The sequence below is a fragment of the Seriola lalandi genome, unplaced genomic scaffold, assembly GCF_002814215.2.
Source record: "Seriola lalandi dorsalis isolate HSWRI2012SDOR001 ecotype SW California unplaced genomic scaffold, Sedor1 jcf7180002054688, whole genome shotgun sequence".
In the NCBI taxonomy this organism is placed as follows: domain Eukaryota; kingdom Metazoa; phylum Chordata; class Actinopteri; order Carangiformes; family Carangidae; genus Seriola; species Seriola lalandi.
The window spans coordinates 565,574-578,799 of NW_019525241.1; the positions used below are offsets into that span (position 1 = coordinate 565,574).

Here is a 13,226-nt window from a genome sequence, read left to right on the forward strand (position 1 = left end):
GGTGTGTGGGGGGGTGTGGGGTGAACAGAGAACGTGAACGAGCAGGTCAAAACAGAGGAAAGCTGAGTGGGTGCAATGAAACACAACAGAAAATGGTCAATCCCTGGATTAGTGAGACTTTGAGAAGTTCAAGCCTGAAGTATTAGGTTCAGGTTCAATCACAATAGGTGAAGTACTTGTTGAAATCTCCTATAGACTGGAGATCGAATTACACTTCACTAAAGACACATCAGCACTCTTACAATGGAGAGTATGATTTAAATAACTACCAGTAATGATTGTGATTTTATTAAACAAAGACCAGTACAGACTCCCTGGGTACTCTTAATACTTGAGTGGAAAATAAATGTTTTGCTTAAAATGAGTTTGAAATGATATTTTAACTTGTATTCACCAGTTTCTTTAGATGGGAAAAGGTGACGGTGGTGCAGTTGAAGAGCTCAGGAGACAACCAGCCTTTCTCATCGCTACAGTGGCGGATGGCAGTACCTGAAAAAATACAACAACAGAAGAAAGGAAAATCAAGTTTGACCTAAAATCAAACTCCTCAAATTTATTTTTGAAACATACTGGTGGCAGCAAAGTTAATTAAAAGCCATTTGTGAAAATGATATTATTAAAGTGTATTTATGCCCTGGGTTTTGCCTTTCAGGCTACTACTGGCTTCCCTGCCTTATTGGTGAAGGTTGTTGGGGCTGTAGGCCTGAAAGGAATACTGTACCTGCAGACACTACAGGGCTATAAAACATACCGACAACTACGTTTTTGGGTTTAAAAAATTATTTAATCTATATCTTTATTTATGGGATTGTCCTCAAAAGATGCTTAAAGTGGACATCAGTCAAAAAAGCAGATAATGAAGAATTGTGCTCTTTGTAGTAAAGATGCAAATTCAACCTTATCTATCAAAAATAGAAAGTGACAGAGTTTGAATGCTTCTGTAAACCACTTTTTGATCAGATACTGTGAACCGCTCTGAATATGTGCTACAGTTAAATACCTAAAAAATGTAAAACAGTTCCAGTCTTTGTGGTTTAAATATCTGAAACCACACTGCGTTCCAGTCTGAATCAGTTTCAGTCAGAGAAAAGACTTCATCCAAATGCGAAGTCTCCTCTCCTGCTATTGTTGCATTGTAAGGAAGAAATGGCTGAAGGAGTTGCCAGTTGGAGCTTGGAGAGCGCGAGTAGCAATGTTAGCAAATAAATTCCCCCACGGGTTTGAGGAGACAACAAAGGGGTCACCATGGTGACGGCAGTTACTAAGGGGGGGTAACCAGGAGAGCCAGCGGCTTTACTCTAGTTTTGAGTTCACCTCGTTTCTCTCTCTCTCGCTCTCTCTCTCTCTCTATCTCTCTCACTCACACACACAGCTGGGGGAGATGGGGCCTTACTATCAGCTCTTAATGTACCTGCTGTTTTTCTACAAGTTTCTACAGATTAAACATCTACAAATGATTGGCTGCTGAAAAAAGCACAGCTGAAATACTTGACCAATCAGAGAGCCTGATTAAAGCCTTATTTTTCAGCTTGTGCCTGTGTGTGTGTTTGTGTGTGTGTGTGTGAGACCGTGTGTGTTTATATGCCTTAAAATATATTAACTCAAAAAAGACATGACCACACATGCATCACAGACACACCTCAGCACAGAGACTGGTGTATTTTGTTTTCCAAAGCACGATTATATGGCTTTTGACACCGAATTTTAGTCTTAGAAATAAAAAGTCAGCAGCTGATTAGAATAGCTTAGCATAAAGCCAGGCAACAATGGAGAAAGAGCTAGCCTCAATCTGAAGGTAAGAAAATTTTGAACTATTCCCTTAACACATGAAACAGGATGAGAAAACACTTACATCAAGCTTGTTATTTACCTTGATATAAACCTGACCACTGATTGGTGGCCTTAAATCGTCTGAGATCCATTCATTTGAAGTGAATCACGGACTGCTTTGACTACATACATGCAGTTGTCATTAAAGGGACATAAAAGCACTCACCAATGGATCCTTTGGGACAGTTCATGGCGGCGGGGCGTCCAAATTTGGTCTTGGGCCACCAGACACCTGCGTCAAATGCCTTGGGACAGCCCTCGTACACCACTGTGGAGGAAAGGACAAACAAAAATAGAAGCTGTAGGTATATGGTTTTAAAAAAAGAGGCTGGCATTAATTCTGGGCCAGTGGGTAAACACACAACATGCTTGATATAGATTAATTGGCCCTAAAGGAAGTGGATCATAAACTGAAGTTTAAATTACCACAGAAAATCAACATGGCTTTGGTTCCACCTCAGGACACCACCTAGCCAGACCACTACATCTTATGAAACAGCCACGCAGACCAGCGCAGTGACATTCAGTCAAATTAAACCAGCAGAGCTATTACATAAACTGAGATACATAATTCATCTCAGCATATCTGGGTTAATAAATCTTCAGGACAAATCGAGCTGGGCCCTTCAGGCTTGTTTGTGGCTCCTCTTAATTGCCCGTAATCCCACAGTGTTCAGTTTTTAACTCTTAGTAGCTATAACATTTCCAATCTGAGTTTATTTAATCTGAAGCTTGTTGTTTGTCAGAGAGGACCAGGAAGGATTATTTTCAGTGCTCCGTTTTTTCAGATCATACTTTCCCTTTCTTTCAAGGTCATTTCTACTAGAGCACGAGACTCTCTGTCATCGCTAAAGGCTGCGGTGACATTAACTGCAGAGTTACTGCGTGTCTCGCTGTCGTCTGGGCCGTGTCTGGTGCAGAGCTGACAGATCGGTATGAGGCCTGTCATGGATGGTCACATCTCAGTGACCCGCAGGACATAACTAAAGAAATGTTTGGCCTTAGTTTTTCGTTATCATCTTTTCCTTCACTCCTCCCTTGAGTCAGAATTTGTTCAACCATATCCATATGAAATAATCATATAAAATATCATATCACAAATTCAAAAAGCATGAATTGGGACATCTGTTTTCAACAGTGAAATGTATATTTTCACATGTAGAACTTTGGGATTCAGAGCCATTAAAAGTCTGAACACGTTCTGAGGCTCTGACAAGCTTCATATCGGGTCAAACAGTCAGGGCATTGACATTCATTTTCTGTTCAGGACTTTGTGGTTTTGTCTCCTATTCATCCCTACTGTATTGTGTGTGCGCAGTCCCACTGCCAAGTTAGCCCACTAGCCAGACTCGCCTCTTCTGCTTGGCTGAGTCGCGACAAAGCCGCAAAGTTAGCTCAACTGCAGCACCAGCAGACGTGAGCGACACTATTTGTCTCCTTCTGACACTTCATCGATTCATCCGGCCCCACTGTGTGAACCGGAACATTTAAAGGAATAATACACCCAACTTCTTTCTCATAACTGTGCCTGTCATAAACACCTCAAATCCTTTATCTGAACATCATGGTTTCATTTTTCACATGGTTTCACATCATTTGTGTGATCTTGCAGCATTTTGGAATAGATATGTACTAGTTATGTTTTCTGTGAATGACTTATTGTTTACATTAATCCCTATAATTAATTCATTATTTCAGATATTAGCGAATTAGTCTATTGAATGTAAGTAGAATTGTGTTCTTCTGCAGGACTAATTTATCAATTATATTTTTACATTTGTCAATATGTAAATAACCAGAAATGTTGATGTCCTATATATATATATATATATATATATATATATATATATTACTCAACCTTAACAAATATTGCTTATGATTTTAGTCTCTCAATTTCCTGTTTTGGAGAAATAACTTTCACTCACACTTAAACACAAGTTACAACAAAATATATAAATTATAAATTATATATACCTTCACATCCGGTGGGTGTGACTTCTGCGAAGGGGTTATCACAGCGGTTACACTGACGACCTATCACTCCTCCTTTACAGGGGCACTGGCCAGTGATGGGGTCGCAGGTCCGAGACTCAGAGCCAACTGAGAAACACTCACAGGGATAGCAAGTGTCCTCACCCTCTGGACGATAGTGGTTTTCCTAGAGGAAGAAGGGAAGACACAGATAAGTCATATAATATCTAGTCATCAAAAGTCAGCTAGGAGGAAATATAGATATTTGGGGGCCCTGTGAGTGCATCTTTAAAATCCATGTCATTTTTACTTAACAGCAATTGCAGTATGATACTAAAACATATAATGGATGCACAAGTAGAAAAGAGTCATGTCAGATAACTGGTTGAGTAATACACCAGTTACACAGGAGTATGTTCCTAAACTTAGCTAACATTAGCCACCATTGGCTACTGGTCATACCAGACCAAGTAAGGTTGTATAAGCAAAACCCCTGAGTGAACTGAATTGATTCAAGGTTTGTTTTATTTCTTATAAATTCAACTTGTCATTCATAAGAGGAACATGAAACTTTTCTTTCAAAATCTACATTGCCTCACTTTAAATATTACACTAGAAAACAACAGTGCTTTTTAACAATCCTGTTTTTTAAACAACAGTATTCCCCTATCCTGTGCAGCTTTTGCTCTAAACACAAAAACTTTGGTGAACCACAAAGCAAACACTCTTATATTCCCTATTAACCTGTCAAATAGGAAGTTGTGTGTTTTTTTTTACCTTGCAGCGACACTCTCCAGTGGTTTTGTTGCAGTCTTTATGGAATCCTCTGCTGATATCACAGTTACAGGGTCCACACACGGGATTGCCCCACCAGCCTTGAGCACACGGCTTCTCCACTCTGTCATCAAAAACAAGGACATATTAAATTAGACTCAGCACACATGCATTTTGAAATACTTTTAGTCAATTTTAACGAAAGAAGATATAACCTGGGATTTTCAAAGTAACTGATTATCTGTGAAATGTCTTTACACCAGCTAAGGTGAGAGGGTAGAGAAGATTGTTTAAGGGAAAAAAGAAGAAGAAAAAATGTACTAAAGACACGTGTATCTGTTGTGTATTCAGTAACACAAATCAAAGTGATGGTTGATCAGGTCTTGGCGTGTTACTGACTTGGTATCAGCTTGTACAAATCTGATAGTTGACTGATCTGTTAAGTTTATCTGCAGTTAAACGCCTGAATCTAGAATAAACTTCCTTTACAGTTTGAAGTCAATGAATCAAGTGTGACTCATTCATACAAACACACACAGACTTTCTTTCTCTCTCAAGAGATGCGATCTCCAGCTGAGTGATGTGATCCGATAGGGGACAAGCACCAGTATGAGGACGGCAGAGACTAAACACCTATGGAGGATCAGTCAGGCATGGAGGGGGAATCCCACATCCTGCTTAAACAGGAGGTGATGCGTGTCGAGCAGGTCAGGGTTCAGGAGGGAAATGACTGCTCCTCAATCAGGGCCAACTAATTTCATGTGAACTCTCAGACAATGCTGACTGTGCAAACCCACACGCCATTTTCTTGCACGTTTTAGAGGAATTTCCCAGGTTTCACCTGACAATTTCTTTTTGATATCTCTCTATCTCCACACATACACAGGCATGGAGAAACTATCCAGCTCATATTACTGGCTAATAAAGCTGCTCCAAAAGACTCAGGACATTGGCAAAATTACAGAAAGAGCAAGAGCCTAACATAACTACAGAAGATTAGAGAGCTTTGTCTCAGTGGGAGGTGAAGTCCATTCTTAGTCTGCTTATTTTTAACATCTGGATATGAAGACTCTGTATTCTTTGGAGGGAACATTAGGCAAGCAACGTTTCTGTCCTCAAAATCCAGTTAAAGCTGCAATGCTGCATTGATGTTGGTGATTATTTTATCAACAAGAATTTAAAGGAACAACATGTAGCAATTTAAGGACCTTTACAAACGATTTTGATGCTTCTATTTGCTACAGATCAACAAAATCACGGCAAGACTGAGCCTGAACCAACAACTACACTGTATCAAAGTGAACTCCCACAAATGGAGATGTAGAAACACACTCATACACACTTCCTACTCATAAAACAAGCATGACAAGCCAAATCCTATCATTAATCTTGTAATATTCAGACTCTAAGGTTGTTAAAATGTCGACGTGGTCTTTATTATAGCAACAGCTTTACTTTTGAAGAAAATACAACATGAAGCATAGTCAAGAGTGGGAAGGCAAAAAATATTAGTAAAGGACACATATCAAATGGAAGTACCTCTACTAAGTACTAACAATAAGCTCTTCTCTTAAACACACATACACAGAGAGGAACCTTACTTGTTTTCGCAGTACTGGCCATAGAAGTTCTGTCCACATTCACAGGTGTAGCCGTGGGAGGAGCTGGGTTTTCGAACACAGGTAGAAACATGCTCACATGGGTTGAGCTGACAAGCGTCCACACACTCCTTACCGAAGTAACCTGTGGGATGGACAGAAAAAAAAAGTGAGGACCGACATTCAAACCGTACTGACTCAAGTATAATATAAGGGTGTATGTGTTTATGTGTATGTGTATTACCTGGGTCGCAGATGCAGGTGTGTGTGCTCCAGTCGTCGCTGCAGTGGCTGTTGTCAGGGCAGATGTTGGAGTCGCAGGGGTCTTCCAGGTCGCAGCCGTCCTCCACGCGGATCTTTAGGCCCTGGGCCATGTTCACATTGGCGACATTGGTGGATGTCTCGCCCATACGCACACCCTGGTGGAGAGTGAAGAAGAGAAGAAGCATAAGGAGGACAAGAAGAAAGGGAAGAAGCAGGAGGGAAAGAGAGCAGAAAGGAGGAGAAGTGGGAGAAGAAAAGAGAAAACTGTTGTGCAGACCCTTTTACAAAACAGCAATATTTTCTGAGAAACAGGTTTTTTTTGTCAGACAAATGAAACACACAGACACATATACACACACACACACACACACACACACACACACACATATATTCACGCACACACATGTGCAGACTGACCTGTATGCAGCCAACAAATCCTTTGCTGACACGGTTTCCGTCTCCAGGTAAACCGCCAACGTAAAGAGTTTGCAGCTTCAAACCTGGCAGGTCATTACCGATCTCCACTGACTTCTGCTCAAAAATACCAAAATGAAAATGAGAACATTTTTCCCAAGAAAACTCAAACCTTATGAAACACTGTCACTACTCGCGATGTAATACGCCGTGTACCTGGTACATGCTGTAGTCCAGGGACACAGTGGCCATGTATTTAATGTCCTTGCTGTCTTTAATGCTCCTTAATTCTACCAGCAAATGGTGCCACTCCCCGTCGTTGACACGAACTTGGGGGAAGCTCAGCGATGCCACCAGCTGCTGCCTCAGCAACACTTCCATGCGGACCTGTTGCTCACTCACCTGAATCGTGGGAAAGATGGACGAATTTAATGACAAGGCACTAAAAGTATTTTAAATAGTCTGTGAAGAAATTTTAATAGTAGTAAAAAAAAAAGTTTGCACTATATGCTGACGATGATGCCGTTTTTGTTGACAATGTACTGTATATCTTACCATGAGGTTGATGGCAGAGGAAGGTCCAATATTGGCCAGCATGAGGGTGCCAGCAGGCTGCCTGGTGCGGAACATGAGGCCCATGTACCAGGGAACAGCAACAGTAATGTCCGGGTCACTCCAGGAAACCAGCGCCTGGCCATCGAAGAACTGAGGAGATGGCATCACTGGAAGCAACGACACAAGAATCAAAACTTGATTAGTGTTAAACAATAGGAGTGTTTAAAGATGCTATGAGTGGCATTTAAAGGGCAAGTCAGTGTCATATTCACATTGAGCAATCCAACATAATTGTCCTCTTCAGTGAAGTGAAACAGAAAGTAGAACAATGGAGACACAAACTGTAGCAACCATGTCACTGTGTAATGAAGAGTTAATGGAAATGTGCTTTTTATTCTGAGGGAGAATGTAAAGACCAAAAGCTTTATAGTATATTCGTGTATATTAAGTCATCTGCACCATCATCTTATTTGTTTATAGCAATTATACTAAAGGTGTCTCAAATACTACTTTTCAAATAAAAACAACCGTACTTCAAAGTATTGAGCTGCTTCAGTATTAATAGTTTGGTAATTGTGCTGAAATTGTGACTTTCTTTAGTCCCAGTTTAATATTTATGGATACAATTAAGTTTTTCCAGTATGTGATATAATTACTACTTAATGTCTGAAGCATTGCTACAAAATAATTCTTAGACAAACATCCAGTGTCTAGAGACACGCCACACAAAATCCTACAGACATGACAGATTCTGTATAAACTCCTGTGGATGTGTTAGCAGAGCGATCAAGCAACATACACACACACACACACACACACACACACACACACACACACACACACACACACACACACACACACGCAACAAGGGTCAATCTTTCAGTGGAGCCTGCACTTAGTGTTTCCTCCTGTATAATCTGCACCATAGACTCTGTGTGGGTCCTCAGGGCACATATTTCACCTGAAGCGTTCACAAATACACACATACAAAAGCTGTAATTATGAGACAAAGCACGTATTTGTTCCTGGTAGCAGCTAGCTACAGCGGTTTTAGTCCGACTACTTTGCAAAAGCTTAGTCCTCCATAAAGGAAAAAGGAAAAAAAAACAACAACCACTTCTCAGAAGAAGACAGAGAGTCTACAAAGTCTACAGCCATGCTGGTGTCATCAGTATGCTATCAATGCTATCATTTGCTTATTAGCACTAACACTGAACACATAGTAGTGCTGTGGCTGACAAAATATGTCACGTTTTTCAAGGGCTTATTGCAAATTGAATGGGGCTAGATGAAAAGTCAGGGAATTACCAAAGTCAACAAGAATTTACCCTGAAAGGACCTTGAACATCTGTAGCAAATTTCATGGTAGTAGATCCAAAAGTTAGTACATCCAAGATATTTCAGTGAAAACAAATGTCAAAATTATGTTGGTCATCTCTAGCGTCACACGGCTAGCATGGCTAAAACACTGAACACATGAAAGGTCATTTGATCGGCGAGACAAAAGAGACAAAAATTGCCATGTTCATGTTTGTTTGCTAATTCCTTATTTAGCTATTTTGAACCTCACGCCTTTTCTCACCAATTGAGCAAAAACCTGGTTAGCAGTGCTAATCTCCTTCCTTAAACTTTGCAGGGTCAGATTGAGGTTCATACAAGCTCAGTAAAAGCTACAGTTTGTGGATGGGAGAGCAGAGACAGCAGCGCTTTGACCAGGTCTGCGGAACAAATTAGCTGGCAAGTCCAACTAGAATCCAAACTGAGACTAATATCCATATCATAACACTTTTCACGCTTTCTTTTTTTTTGAACACTCCTCAAAAATATTAACTTGTTAACCAGGTATGTTGACTATAAACAGGTCCTTATTTACTGCAACAGCTTGTTCGACACGGGTCCTTGTCATAACAAGTTAATGCCACCCATGAGCAAGTACAAGTGTTTTACAGTATTCAGTGCGCTTATATTTAGCCTGGCTTTGAGTTAGTGTGACAGAACTCATTCCTTGACTTAAAAAGAAATTATCTGTACAGTTGGAATCCAATCTAAAACAATATGAGGAAAGAAAAACTCTTCTGACCAGGTGGGTGACTTCCAGCAGATTTTCATGTCTGTCCAGTCTAGTTGAGTTTGGCAGCGTGAAAACAAATGATACAAAATCTTGTTTCTCATGTGGCAGCAAGGCGTGTGGAGCCTCAAACCAAATGTGTCAACAAGCAGCAGAGCAGCCAAAACCTCTTCCCAGCTTGCTGTGATCCCGGCCCAGTTCAGATACTGGATACTGGAGCCTGGCACTGGCTGGGCGGCTACCTCATAGAAGAGAAGGCAAGGAGAAGTGTTCACACCTTCACACATTGTTTGGAAGCTCGCCCTGAAGGAGGAAATCAAAGTTCTCTCCTTACCGTAGAAAAACATGAGATGGGTTATGCGATGTAAATACTAACAACACCGTTGGAAAGCTGTGATCCTTTTATGTTCCCCTTGGCTGACAAGGAAAACACTGACAAATGTTTTACCTGTGTGTATCTATCAGTCTATCTGTCTATGCATATGGCTATAGACACTGTATGTACCAGGTCTGCACTGCAGTAACATGAGCTGCTTGTCACATGTGTGCTGAGGTGGCACCAGTGACAGGTAGGTATGGGGTCAGTGCAATGTGTGTGTGTGTGTGAGAGTGCGTGTGCATGTCTTTTGTTTCATCCCTTGAGTCTGGGCTTTGAGGAGTGAGTCAGAACTTAATCTTTGTCCTAAAACTCCAAACCTGAGGCTATGCTCAGTGTCTGCGCAGCAGCGAGCAGAGGCTTCACTGTGACTTTCCACTGTGACTGCTGCATGAGTCAGACTGAGTCAAAAGGAGGGGTTCCTTATCCCAGTTGATCTCACCAACACACACTGTTTCCTGGAAGTGCTCAAGACCCACGCATACACACACTTACTGTAGGTAAGCACACACGGGGGTGCGTGGAGACCACATGCACTTTTGAACAGAGAGTTTTATTTACTAGAAATGGGAGAAAAAAAACACACACACTGTCACTCACACAAACACACACATCTTTTACCTTGTTCACAGCTCTTGCCACCGTAACCAGTCGGGCAGTCGCAGCTGTAGGTGTTCCACTTGCTGACACACACTCCTCCATTCTGACACACATCATTTGTGCAAAAGTTTTTCTTTGCAGGACAACCTGAAGATTAAACACATTAAATCAAATATTAACATCTGTACGCACCATGTAAGAATGTGTTTATGGGCTGCAGAAACTTTAACTATACTGGACATGGACATGGTTTACAGTGTCGCACGCCTAACCTTCTGTGGTGCCGTTGTTAGCGATGTAGCTGGCCATGTCGATGGGTTTGCTGTCAATGCTGAGGTTTCTCATGCAGCCAACAAAGTCTCTGTTCCTGACCGGGAAGTCCTCAGGCAGGTTGGGGACGCCACCTAGCAACAGCGGTCCCGTTAAGTCCAGTGACCTGCAGACGACACAAGACCGCAAATAAGAATAACATCCCAAAAACACTAAAGAATCTACTTTCTTTTACCTTAACATAGTGAAAATTGCATAAGATTCTTTGGTTGGCCAACAGCGTAGCACAAGATTAAAGTCTACTAGGAATAACCCCAGATTTTGACTCTTTGAAAACATGTAAAATGTAAAATTTAAAGTACTAAATAAATTCTAGACCGTGACACCCCATCAGTGCCGTGACTTTACCCCAGAAAACGTGAGTGGGGTAAGGCATCAACCCATTCGAAAGACTGGTTTTAAGCTGTACAGGGCAAACTGCTACCATCACCACAACGTCAGCTTTGACACAGTAGGTCATGTAGGAAGCTGCTTACACCCCAGGCCCTTCAAGATCAAAACCCATGGGGCTTTGAGACTTAATTTGATGCAATGCTGCACAAAAAAAAAAAAAATGTGTAAACCGCTGAATGTATGAATTGTGTGCATGTATAGTAGAAACACTGTTGCATGGCCAGCAGCATGTGGAGCTTATTCTTAGTCTTTCAGGAATTCAGTGAGGGCAAATCATTTTAGAGCAATGGTATAAATTGTAACAGATCATCAGATACAGTATTTTTTATTTAGAAATGCCTATGCAGAATAATGATCCATCTAAATAATCCAAGCTTATGGAAGAATACCACTGATATATTGATAGTGAATACTGAAAGACATTTTTGCACAGTCTCTGGAGAGAAGCATGGTATTAAAGCAAAACTACACATGTAGAAAAATTATAATATCCCTTCTCTCACTGGTTTAAAAATGCATGTCAACTTGCAAAATAAGTCCATCAATACATTTAGAAATACAATGCAATTAGACCTGATGGGTTTGAGAGGTGAATCTATTTAATTTCCACATGCAGCCTAATATTTTATATATATTACCAGATACCACTCTCATATGTGTCACTTAATGGCTGCAGCCACTAATTCACATACTGAATATTCTGACCTGACAACATATGAACTTCTGGGCTCCCTGCTTGGTCAAGTGGTTTGTACAACATCTTGCATTTTGGACCATAGCACCCAGAGCCTTTGGCAGAAAATCAAATGAAAAACAGACCACTCTCACTGACCACTCTGAAAGAAGCTTACAGTCACTGCCAGCACTGAACGCCAAGTGGTTCCCTCCTCCGTCTTAGCGACGGTCTGGATCATGTCAAGACATTTCCGAAAGTGAAACCTTTCAGGCGTTTGCTGCACCGCATTACGCACCGGTGTAAATGTATATTTGCAAATTCATGCTTGACACAGTTAAAGTACAATCTAAACGTCTCTCAGCGTGTACGACCTGTGCAACAAGTTCCTGGAGGAATGTAACCTCATTAACTCTCCTTTGAAGTGTTCTCTCTCTCTCTCCTTCTCTCTACCCTCTGCATACTAAATGTGTCTCAGCATGTTCACTCTCCAAAAGACTCATTAAAAGAAACTCTCACGCTATAAAAATAAGAATCAATTAGTCTGTGGTAAACACAGAGTAAGTCGCATTAAGCCTGGGTTTAGATGAGCTTTTGGATGTCTAAGGCCATGTCTGACAGCAGAGAGGCCACCGGGATGAACACAGAGATTAAAAGACAAAAGGAGGAGAGGATGAGAGTTGTGTAATAGGTTGTAATGAAGACAAATGTAGCCCCCGAGGTGCAGCATATTTCCCTATTGGTCTCGCTCCTACAGGGTAGTATATGGAGTGAGTGTGTGGGATGGACTGGAGACAATGGGCCTCATGCAAGAACCAGTCGTAGGAGCAGAACTGTTCTTAAGTGATGAGCGACTTAATAGAATTTGGGGCACTCACTGGTTTTATTGTGCTTATAATTTTCTCTTGGGTACAAATGAAATTCACGTGTGGTCCAGACCTGTCGCACGAGTCATGGACAGACAGCCTCTCTTTATGTTCGGAAAAACACTCATTTGATTTTAAAAAAATGTGTTTCTTTGAATGAATTTGGAGTTTAGATATGATCCAAAAAAAGATTTCACAAAAAAAATATATACAGTATGTATAAATGATTTCCTCATAGCAGCTTATACATTCCGTGGTTCTCTTGCTGCCTCAGGGTCTGCAGTGTGATGTTCATGTTTTTACTCAATTCTGGAGTATTGATTAGGGTAATGATCAAATCTCACAAACACGCACTTCCTAATGACCAGGTTGTATTCATCAGCCTGAAACAAGCAATTTACGACTTGTTTGTGCAGTTTAGAGAGTTTAGTGAATGCGAATGGAAAATTTTTCTACAAGCAAATCTCACACAGAAAAAAAAAGAAGAGAATTTGAAAATGAGGTCCAGTGAGTG

At 40.9% G+C, this 13,226-nt stretch overlaps 1 protein-coding gene across 5 annotated transcripts in view; it reads right to left on the reverse strand.

Annotated features, from left to right (window-relative positions):
* Nucleotides 1–13,226, reverse strand: part of celsr1a (cadherin EGF LAG seven-pass G-type receptor 1a) — a 95,420-nt gene that overhangs the window by 16,078 nt on the left and 66,116 nt on the right. For all 5 annotated transcript variants that reach the window (XM_087178421.1, XM_023422980.1, XM_087178420.1 and 2 more), the window contains 11 exons: nt 10,723–10,886; nt 10,472–10,597; nt 7,407–7,573; nt 7,068–7,253; nt 6,855–6,968; nt 6,418–6,592; nt 6,177–6,318; nt 4,579–4,699; nt 3,805–3,988; nt 1,997–2,098; nt 395–489 (listed from right to left, as the gene is read on the reverse strand). In XM_087178421.1, coding sequence (XP_087034547.1) covers nt 395–489; nt 1,997–2,098; nt 3,805–3,988; nt 4,579–4,699; nt 6,177–6,318; nt 6,418–6,592; nt 6,855–6,968; nt 7,068–7,253; nt 7,407–7,573; nt 10,472–10,597; nt 10,723–10,886 — 1,576 coding nt within the window. The remainder of the gene's footprint in view (nt 1–394; nt 490–1,996; nt 2,099–3,804; nt 3,989–4,578; nt 4,700–6,176; nt 6,319–6,417; nt 6,593–6,854; nt 6,969–7,067; nt 7,254–7,406; nt 7,574–10,471; nt 10,598–10,722; nt 10,887–13,226) is intronic.